Genomic DNA, 11,305 nt, shown 5'->3' on the forward strand with positions numbered 1-11,305 from the left:
AGTCAAGGACCTCTTAGGTCTCTTCCATGTGGCAATGTTTATGCATGTCTCTTCTCAATCTTACTCCTGGCCATAGGTGAATGTGGGTTTAGAGGGCCTGATATTCAGCACTATGAGTGCACAAATGTGTGCTTATTCTGAATGCACAATTGCCAATAGTTACTGCAATTACACCACTTCTATAATCTTGCTGACAATTACCCAGCTGTATGTGCAACTGTGATAATTGCAAACTCCGCTACAAGGATTGCATCAAGTGGCACATGCAGTCTGCCAGGCTGGACTTAATGATATGGGAGGATATGGCCCACGACAGGCGAGCTTGGCACTCCACTACAAAGGAAGCAGAACGAGTAACAGAATATTATCATGCCACCTTGGCCAACAGGAGAAGGGAATGTATACACTAACTTGGCCTGGCACGTCTTCCTGAACCCTACATGTGGAAACTGATTTCTAGTCATAGTCATACTCGAATACGAGCAACAGTCATTATTATTATTATACAGTTCTGAAGACAGGGCCCATTCCATATATCCTGCCTTCTAAGAATTCAATATTGTAGCTCAGCACTTATAAGATGTCAATGTTCCAAGGGTTAATCATTTTTTTTAAACCTAGCTACATCCAAAAGTACATTTTTGTCCTGGCTCAGTGCACTACTACTCAGTGCAAATTTGGTATCTATATTTTTTAAAATGGGAGTGAATCTGAACAAGAACAATGCCTTTTTAAAAAATAAACGCTTAATTAAAGATTTAATGTATGTTCCCCATTGTTAATATCAACTGCAAACAGTTGGCACTTACAGCACAAGACTTTAGCCTTAAGAAATCTTAGTTCCCTGGCTGAGAAAGAGTTAAAGCAGAAGTGAAAGATTTTTTAACCCCTGCACTATCCTGTGGATTCACTAAACATACAGAGTTTGCAAATATAAAATTCCTCTTTTATGACTTTCTGTTACATGGATAATTTTTGTAACCAGCTGAAGAACAAATAAAAAGAAAAGAAAGAAATTGAAAGAGAGCTCACACCTTTCAAAAATTCACACAGCATCTATAATTGAATGTATTCCTCATTCAAAAACGAATAAAAAAATGGCTCGTAGTATTCATTTTAATCAGGGGCAAAAGTCATTGGGCCTTACGTTTCTGACCTGTTTTCTAGTTTATAGGGTCAAAAGTAACTACAGTTTATTTTAGACTTTGTGAATTTGATCTTTGCCTTCCAACAAATGGGAAAGTTAAGCCCTAGCACCGTAGGCAAATTTCTAGAATGAACCCTGTGCCTGTGGGGAAATCATTGAACCACTATCTCAGATTTTATATGCCTTGGTTAATCTCTGTTAAATAGAAAAGAAAAAGAGGACTCTAAACTGATAAGGTTTGATAATTACTATACAGGGTTCTACCTGGCAGTCTCTTCAAATTGTATGTCATCCACTGACGCTGTCACACAGGACACACCAGCATGTTTTTCAGCTTCAAAGAGAGAGAGATAAGGTGCAGAGTTACTACACTAGATATACTGCTGCAAACATCTCACATATACGTATATTGTAAAGCACAGTGGTCCTGATTCTCCTCTCAGTCACTTCAGTGTAAATCCAGAGTAACTCCCCTGATGTAAATAGATCAGAATCAGTGTTTACCAGGAAATATCAGGCCTGCATCAAGCTGGAGACCAGAATGGATTATTATAATGATCCCTTCCGGCCTTAAAATCTATGAATCCATGAAAATTGTGTGATCTTACTCTAAAAATGGTTAACTAACAATCCAACATAAGAGTGAGGAGAAGTACTTTGCAGTAGAAAAACATCATAAAGACCTGATAAAAAAGTATCATTGGCACTGTAATTGTAAAAAAAAAAAAAAAAAAAAGTATTTGTATTATTATCAGACAAAGGGTTACAGCCAAACAACTGAGCACAATGCTGATGAGAGTTAAAACATCATTTCAATTTACATATACTGACAAAAAAATGAGTTATTTGTTTATCTGTGCTTAGATATCTTTGGAGCTGGCCAGTCAGTGCTTGGTGCAAGACTTAGGGAAAGGAAAGTTGGCTTTATGCTGACTGAGTCCAGGACAGTTCCCAGTGTAAATTAGAATAGTCAAAGGGCTTCTTTATTTACGCCTGGATTCTGACATTTTGGCAGCAGGGGATTACCAAGGCAATGCAGCACCTAAGCCCATGCTCCCTATGCCAAGGGACTGTGAGAGGTGGTTGTGTAGGAATCACTATGGAAGACTATATCACTCAAGGGTTCCCCTATGGAAGCGCTATATCACTCAAGAGGGAATTTTCAGGTGGCAGGATCTATTGGCTTTATAGCCACTTAGTGCTGCCAGATGCCAGAGCAGGTGGCTCTGGGTATTATAAAAAGGAAACTGAAGGGATTTAAATCACATTTTTTTTTTTACCTTAAGCTGTTTTTCCTTCTTGTTTAGCTTAATATCCTGGTGCCCCTGAGGCACCTTCTTCCCTTTAAAGCAATTCTTCAAACAGCAATCAATTAAAATAAGCCCCACTTGCTTTTCTCCCGAAGATAAATAAAGCTCTGCCATGCACTTGCTGCTATGACCATGTAACATTCTTGAGTTTTCTTTTTGATTTTTAAGAAACCAAATCTGTAGTCCTTATTCAGTGGCAAAACTTCCATTGATATTCACTGCCACTCAGGGCCTGCAGAGGGCCCTATGCATTACTTAAGCCAAGTGTTCTTGGCTTAGTGAGTCCTCTCTGCAGGGGTAAATTTAATCCAAAGTGATTGTGATTTTTGTCTGGGTCGGGACTTAAGGACTGGGTTAATTCTATATTACTGCTTGAAGGACTCCATTCTCCTATCACCCCTGTTCCAACTTACTGATTCCCTCCCTCAGAAAAGTGTATGTCGGTATACAGATATCGCTCATGGTAATATCAAGACAAGTACATGACAAACCTATGTAATCATGTGATCTTATACTTTTAACATTTGTTCTTCCTTCCTTTAGTCCCACAACTGTTTGTTATTTTCATTTGTGTGAGTTTTGTTTGATATTTAAATAGTGACATATTTGTCTGTGAACTTCTGGTTGTTAAAATCATAAATAATAATATTAATATTTTAATGAGGAAGGCTAGTTTTCAGAAGGAAAACAACTCCTTTGCTCTTAGAGCATTAGAACTTGAAATCTTTCTCCATTATATAAATTAATAATTTGTTTGTATAGTGGGATTGCTTCTGTGATATTAATGAACAGTTTTCCAGTAAGTGTCACTAATAGGGACAACAAAAAGGGGAAAAAAGTGAAATACAGGGGCAGATCCTCAGCTGATGTAAATTGATATATCATATGATAAATTATATCAGTTGAGGACCTGACAATTCAAAGTAGGGAATTAATCTAACAGGCCTTCTTAGATTAGGCTTCTGCCTGTTAAAATAAGTAGTACTTGATACACCAGGTATAAGGTTAGAATACACAGCCCTGAATGACTATTTTTTTAGAAGAAGTAAAAAGCATGTTTATGAATAGCAAATAGCTACATACCTAGAGCAAACAGCTACATACCAGATTACTATGCAGGACACATTCTCCAGCACTCTCATATCTTTCTATATATAAATAGTAGATTAAATAAAGCTGTTAAATCACTAAAAGTTGCAAATACCTACACAGTGGTAATACTACAGTGTATGGAGATGCTATTCAGACACAAGATACCTGCTAATCTCCTCAACGCTTATAATAGACTATTTGCTAATATATGGAGTGGCACCTGTAAATGAAGTTCATGGAGAGCAGAGATGGCAAAGAGTTGAACTTGCTTAAGATTTTAAATGTAGCATTGCAGTTTAAAAACAGCTAAATTGATAATCATGCATTGGCATACTGTATATACACACATATTCTGTATACTGTAGTTTGAGTATGGGCAACTCTGTACCAAATGGAAATCAATGCATTTAAAATTGGAAAGACAGAAACAGAACCTTCTGATCTCATTTTTCATTGTCTCACATCTTTCCACTTGTTCTTCCCCTTTTTCTACTTAAATGGGACCCCTTCATTTTTCTGTAATACCCTTGACAATCTTAACCTATCTATGGCATTTCTGAAGGCAGCACTTATCATATTATATGTAGGCAGAGTTCCTGGCAAACGGGTTTTCTCTGTCTCTCAGTTTTGACTGTACTCCACTAGTGCTTTTGTCTCCTTTCTTCCCATTTTTTTCTCGTCTATTTCCTTCATCCTTTTCTCTCTACTGTTGCCCTCTTCTCTTCACCTTTTCCAGAATCCTCTACCTACTCATCACATTGTAATCCTCCTCTCCTTCCCCTTTTCTCTCTCACCTATATGTCCTTTTCCCCAAGTTGTTACTTTCTTTTGATCCCAGGATTTCCCCTCTCTCATTACTGCTCCATGACATCAAACACAGTTTCATTTTAAGGGGTAATGGAATCCGTAGGGGTTATTTTAGTTGAGTAATCCAATCCTAATTGCTAGCATGAGTGAGTTTTCCTCCTGGACTTCTTTCAGTAGTCTGTAGTGGGCTGACATTTCTTGTAAGCCTTTCTGGCATTACATTGCCACTCAGTCACAAGTTGCACAAGATCGCCTAGTAAAGAGGGAGGGCAAGAGAGGGTCTTCAGATGTTGGCTGGAGCCGCCCTTGAAAGAGAGAGAATTGGCAGATCCGGAACATATCCACCAGGATTTAGCAAATTATGTACAAGGGCAGTAATTTGATATCATGCAATTAAAAGAAAATAAAAATACCTGTAAACACAGCATCTATAATGAGCTCCTTACTATGTGAAATAGAGTTCCAAGGGAAGTGGTGGAAGCCCAGTGCTTTTGAACTTTTAAATGTGAAGTGGACAAAACACTATCAAATGTACTGATGGGAAAATCTTACATGATCTAAACCTCTATTCCACGTCTCATTCTATGGTTTAATTGAACAATTTTCATTTTGCTCCTATCCCATAATAAAAGAAGCAGTGGGACATTGTGAAATTAAAAGGCTATAATTTTAAAAATGGGTGAGAAGAAATACTTTTTTCCAAGCAAATTACAATTCACTTGAGGAATGTATGGCTCCCGGGAATTGCTGAGATGAAGAGTTCTGTAAGAATTTTTAAAGAATTCAATATTTATATGAACAACCAGAACTTTTGCAGCTGGAATAGCTAGTTCATATAGTTACAATGGCTCTCAGTCCTCAAGCTCCAGGTCCTAAAATAGTCACTTAATGGGAACAATTTAGGAATTGTCTCTGTCCCTTCCAATAATATAGCTGTGTGTAATTGGCCTAATGCAACATATCCCCACTGCCGCACACAAACACCTTCTGAACCATCAAGTGTAGGTCACCCACTGCCAGAGGCAAGATACTGAACTGGATGAACTAGTTTCCAGCATAGGAACTCCTAGTATAAGTGGCTACGAATCCAAAGGATGGGCTCCTTCCTTCACAGCAACAACAATGCTCTCCAGCCCCATGGCTGGGCGCTCCAGTCTGAGCCATTACCTCTGGAGGGGGAGGAGGCTGCAGCCTGGCTGGACAACAGGCTCCAGGGAAGCCAAACTAGCTCCTCTTGCTGGTTTAACAAGAGCCCCTGGCAGGCCACGTCCCTTTCAGCTCCCAGGCAGGGCAAGCCCAGCAGACACTGGAGTCCCCATCTCTGATGAGTGTCATCCTGCGCTGGAGGGACTGTGCTTGAGTGATTAGAAGAGGGAGGAGCTAGAAGTCAGGACTCCTGGGTCCCTTGCCAGCTCCTCCCCCTGATTTGCTTTGGGAAGGTCCCTTCCCCCTGGAGTCATAGAATATCAGGGTTGGAAGGGACCTCAGGAGCTCATCTAGTCCAACCCCCTGCTCAAAGCAGGACCAATTCCCAGTTAAATCATCCCAGCCAGGGCTTTGTCAAGCCGGGCCTTAAAAACCTCTAAGGATGGAGATTCCACCACCTCCCTCGGTAACCCATTCCAGAGTTTCCCTCCGTGCCTCAGTTTCCCCCTGCAGCCAACGTTCAGCCCCGCTGTCCGGCTCCGTGGCCGCGGGAGGCCCGCTGGAAGCGGCAGAGCGCTCCCCGGGGAGCGGGATGCTGCCGGGCCGCTGGAGGGCTTCCCAGGCCAGGCGGCAGCGCGGCGCCTTACCTGCCAGGCAGGCGGTGGTGTCGATCCACTTGAGGAGCTGGCCGGCGCTGAGCTCCCCGCGGTGCGTGGCGTGCGCGGGGAAGATGGTCTGGCACGTGTGCACCTGCCCGCTGCTCTCCCCCTCGGCAGGCTCCATGGCTCCGCCGGGGCCCGGGGGCGGCTGCTCCCTCCGGGGCCTCCCGCTGCGGGCAGGCAGCGCTGGCGGAGCCCGGGTTCCTTCGCCTCTTCCTGGCGCTGCTCGCACAGGGGCCGTCCAGTCCCGTCCCGTGCCCCGGGCTCCTGTGTTGTGAGCTGCCCAGCGCGTTGCTGAGACTCAACGGCCCGCCGGTGCCCTGCGCTTTGCTCTCGGCTCGGCCGCCTCCTCCCTCGCCCCGCCACTGCACGGGGAAGTACTTCAACCCCGGGCGCGGTCCCTGCAGGCTCCCTGCTCTGAGCCGCCGCCGAGCCCTGCGGGGTAGGTAGGCGCTAGGGTGCATCTCAGCGCCCCGTGCAAGGATGGTGAGTAGGGGTGAGGCCTGGCTTGAAAAGGCTCATCCTTCAGCCGATCTCCAGGTGAGCGGCACGGTGGAGGCATCCGGGATAGGGCTCTGAAAACACCACTCACCCAAAGCGAACAGTGTTAAGAACCATTAGGAAAGGGGTAGATAACATGACAGCAAATATCATAATGCCACGATGGAAATCCATGGTACGCCCACACCTCCAATACAGTTCTGGTTGCCCCATCTCAGAAAGATATATTAGAATTAGAAAAACTGCAGAGAAAGGCAACAAAAATGATTAGGGGTATGTAAGAGTTTCCATAGGAGGAGAGATTAAAAGGACTGGGACTGTTCAGCTTAGAAAAGCGGAAACTAAGGGGGATATGAGAGGGGTTTTTAAAATGATAAACGATGTGGAGATAGTGAATAAGGAAGTGTTATTTATCCCTTCACATAACCAAAGAACCAGGGGTCAGCTAATGAAATTAATAGGCAGCAGGTTTAAAACAAACATTAAAAGGTACTTCTTCACACAATGCATAGTCAGCCTGTGAGCTGGTTGCCAGGGGATGCTGTGAAGGCCAAAAGTATAACTGGGATCCAAAGAAATATATAAATTCACAGAGGACAGAGCCATCAATGGCTATTACCCAGGATGGTCAGGGACACAACCCCATGTTGCGGGTGCCCCTAACCTCCAACTGCCAGAAGCACCTGGCATATGGCCACTGACAGAAACAGGCTACTGGGCTAGATCGACCATTGGTCTGACATGTGTGGCCATTCTTACATTCTTATTCAATATGCAGTGGCTGACACTAAAAGGTCAACATCTACTGGTGCACCACACCCTATGGAGGAAAACACTGGCCTCTTGGAGTACGTCTGCATGAGGATAAAAGACCCAAGACATGGAGTTAGCTGACTCCAACTTTGCAAGTCCCAGAGCTCAGGCTGCAGCCCTAGACCAAACATCTACGCAGCAATTTTTCAGCCCAAGAGCCTGACCTACATGAGCCCAAGTAAGCTGACCCAGGCCAGCCGCAGTATTTTTATCCCTGTGTAGACATACCCATAGATACCAAGCTGTGGTTGAGGAGTCTTACTATAAAGCAGTTAAGACATTTTCTTCTAACTTTAAACTAAATAACAATGGATCAAATTTTAGATAGAGATGGAAATCATTAGATCAGTGCAGACCGGAGAAACTTTGAATGGGGTTAGTGATCATTTTCATGTTAGATTAATAGCACCTAGCACTTTTCATCTGGGGAGCTCAAAGTGCTCCTTACAAAAGAGAACACATATCATTATCCTCATTGGACATCAGAGGAAAGTGAGGCACAGACAGGTTAAGGCTTGCCAAGGTGAACAACGAGTCAATAGTAAATGTAGGCAAGGATTCCAGCTATCCTGACATCCAGACCAGTTCCCTATTCACTGAATCTCATTGTCACCCAGACTGTTTATACTTACAGCATTGCCTGGTGCTGCAAATACATTTTAGCAGGTCTTACTGCTGAAATATTTATAATCTGACATAATTTTTTTGAACTCTCACTCATATTGGCACAGCCTGACAGCACCACCAATGTGTGTTGTATATGTAAGTGCCCCTTATCACTGTGAATGTTGATGTTTTTTCTTTTGACATTTGCCTCTGCAGTAATGACCCATAGGTCAAGCATCTCCTGGCAGTTAATAACTGGCTGGAGGTTTTGCAGAGGACCCATCCCAGGAAATGCCCATCTCAGGTGTCATTCCTCCTATTCTAAACCATTAATACATAAACACAGTAAAAAAACAGTAAAATATTTGCCTTTGCAGGGTCATAGAGTCCTAAGTTCAACTGCAGGTTGCCATGGATACAGTGTTTGAGTTGCAGATATTATTTATTATGTATTACAATATTGCCTAAAGGCTTAAGCATATGAGGTGCAAGGGGGGAAGCATGGAGGTGTTTGTTGAAGAGGCAGAACTAATTGATGGAGAAGATTGGCATTGCTGGCAGATTGAAGGCAGCAGTCTATGACATGTTGAGATAACAGAGTGGACAAGCAGAAAGGGCTAAATTGTGGAGGGCCTAAAAGAGAAGCTTGTATCTGATGCAATGTTAATTTGCAGGTAAAAACCAGCACAGGCATCAGTAAAAAAGAGGATTTAATTCTCAGTGTTTCATGAAGTTTGAGAATTGTTTTATCCTTTAATTTTTAAGACCTAGGGACATCCTTTTCTTCATTAGTCCTTACCACAAGCTTTGCAAGTTTATTAAAAACATACGTGAATGAATTTACACACAAACGCATTTAAATGATGTTGAGGATCCAACTTTAATCCACAAAACAAGGAATTACTGAGTTTTAGGCTGATAAACCATCTTTGAACGGGCCTTACCAAGTCATAGTTTTGCAGTGCTGTAGAGATTCTCTTCCCTCATATTTGTTACCATCACTACACTATGGCATGATTCTTGCTTTTTTGTCAAACTACACTTATAGCAAGTTACAGCCAGTTTAGCATCACCTCAGAGGAAACAGATTCTCCCAATCTCCACTTCACTTACTTCTATTCTCTGTTGCTTCAGAATAAAGTTTGTTCTGAATTCTTCTACCCTTTTGGATCTGTGAAGCAAATAAAAGCCCAGAACAGGGTGGCATAGCTTTAGCCTTTGCTACCTGATGAACTGTGTATAAACTGTATGCAGCTGGTATTTCTTTTCCTTCCTTGTCTGCTCAGTCTCAGTCCAGATGATACAGAGTCAAGCGTCTAGCCTTTCAGGTCATGGATGTAAGATCTCAAAATGGAGTTTCATCAGAGTGAATAGAACATTTGGATTTTTAAAAAACTTTTTATTAAGGCAAAGTTACAAAAAAAGGTTAACATGCTACATTGTACATTACTTATTCAGGTTCAGGTGAGTAGTCAAAGAACCTGGCTAAAGATTCTGGCTTGCTGGCTGGGGAGCCCTTCTCCTTTACGTACACTAAAAAGGATGAAATGTCTAAATACCTATCCTCTTTTTGGCACTTCTCTTCTGTATGTATTTGTGGCTAAAGCCTTTCCATTACAAGGATAGTCCATATTTTACTAAACTACATTTCCATAGGAGGAGGAGTCAATTTTTTCCAATAATGTGCAGTAATAAAGAAATTAATTTGTCGTTCTGTTGAAAATGTAGATCCTTTCCTGGAGCAATAAGTAGGCAGGACAGGGGATCTCTAGGAAGCCAGCATTTTGTCATAAAATTAATCTCTTTAATTGTTTCCTCCCCAAACCATCTAATTCCAGGAAACAACCACCACATGTACAAGTATGTTCCCCTTTCTCAGCAACCCCTCTAACAGTGCGCTTACATAGTAGCAAAAATATGATGGATCTTAACTATAGTCTAAGAACATAAGAACAGCCATACTGGGTCAGATCAAAGGTCCATCTAGGCCAGTATCCTATCTTCTGGCTGTAGCCAATGCCAGGTGCCCCAGAGGGAATGAACAGAACAGGTAATTGTCAAGTGATCCATCCCTTGTCACCCAGTCCCAGCTTCTGGCAAACAGAGGCTAGGGATACCATCCCTGCCCATACTGGCTATTAGTCATTGATGGATCTATACTCCATGAAGTTATCTAGTTCTTTTTTTTCTAATGCCATCTATACAGTAATTTATAAAAAAATTTGTATGAGCTACACAAATTGAAGATGTAGTCCCCTTTTCCTTATAGAGACCCACTAGATCCATTTCTTTGTCTAACTCCCTCTCCCATCTTTTCATCTGGGTTGTTATCGACTTTTTTTTTAATCCAATTATATATATCTTAGAAATTGTACCTTCTGTTCCAGCTTTCGAGACCTAGACCAAAAGTGGTTAAAGACTAGATAGAGCTGCCTTGTACCCAGATCTCACGAGAAAATGTTTGCCTTTGTAAATTTTGAAAATACAGGATTTTTATATTACGTATATTATTACATATCTGTTGGTATGATTTCCAATCAGGACATAGGAACAACTGCGGAACTGAGCACTTTCAGCTCTTACCCACAATGAATAGTCACTTTGATATTTCCTAGGGATAAATTCCTGATTATTAATGAATGTTGCAAATGGAGAGGGCCTCAGTGACAGGAATTTAAAAAAATTTGTTCAAAATTGGTCTGGATAAAAGGGTGATTTTTTATTTTTTGTGGCCTAAATTGTCTAGGGGTATGATGCAGTGTTGCCCATTATTCCCCCCGTTGTTTTCTTTGGCAGTGGAACCATTTGTAGTAATGTGAGAAACAGGCCTTTGGTAAAAGGCATCTGTGATACTTCCTGGGGGCACCCAGGGTTGTGAGGCACCTCACTACCACCTGCCCACAGAGTGAGGAAGCCTTGGTTATGGTGGTCAGCTTTATAATGTGCCAGGTCCCCAACCCCACTGGCCATAGGCAACACAGACATGGCCTTCCAGACCTGTGCAGGCCACGCTCTCTCTCTCTCTCTCTCTAGGTTAGTGATAGGCACAATCCAACCCCTGAGTGGGTGGTAGGGAAGTGCTTGATAACCCTAGGTGCCCCAGGAAGCATCACAGCATCACAATGCCTTCTGATTAGAACACAAAATAGCACACAAACATCTTTTTATGGCAAATTACCCTCCAATGTGGAATAGTAAAAGACTTGGGGGAATGGAACAAATAT

The 11,305-nt window shown here is 42.3% G+C and overlaps 1 protein-coding gene across 2 annotated transcripts in view; it reads right to left on the minus strand.

Annotated features, from left to right (window-relative positions):
* Positions 1–6,665, minus strand: part of ACOT12 (acyl-CoA thioesterase 12) — a 49,629-nt gene extending 42,964 nt beyond the window's left edge. The window contains exons 1-2 of one of the 2 annotated variants that reach the window (XM_073344385.2): positions 6,150–6,367; positions 1,412–1,481 (exon numbers count right to left, since the gene is read on the minus strand). In XM_073344385.2, the coding sequence (XP_073200486.1) occupies positions 1,412–1,481; positions 6,150–6,285 (206 nt within the window). In that variant the 5' untranslated portion in view covers positions 6,286–6,367. Of the gene's footprint in view, positions 1–1,411; positions 1,482–6,149 lie in introns of both variants that reach the window. The other variant, XM_073344384.2, reaches the window with a different exon arrangement.
* Positions 6,666–11,305: the final 4,640 nt, after the last annotated feature.

The sequence above is a fragment of the Lepidochelys kempii genome, chromosome 5 (genome assembly GCF_965140285.1).
Source record: "Lepidochelys kempii isolate rLepKem1 chromosome 5, rLepKem1.hap1, whole genome shotgun sequence".
Classification (NCBI taxonomy): domain Eukaryota; kingdom Metazoa; phylum Chordata; order Testudines; family Cheloniidae; genus Lepidochelys; species Lepidochelys kempii.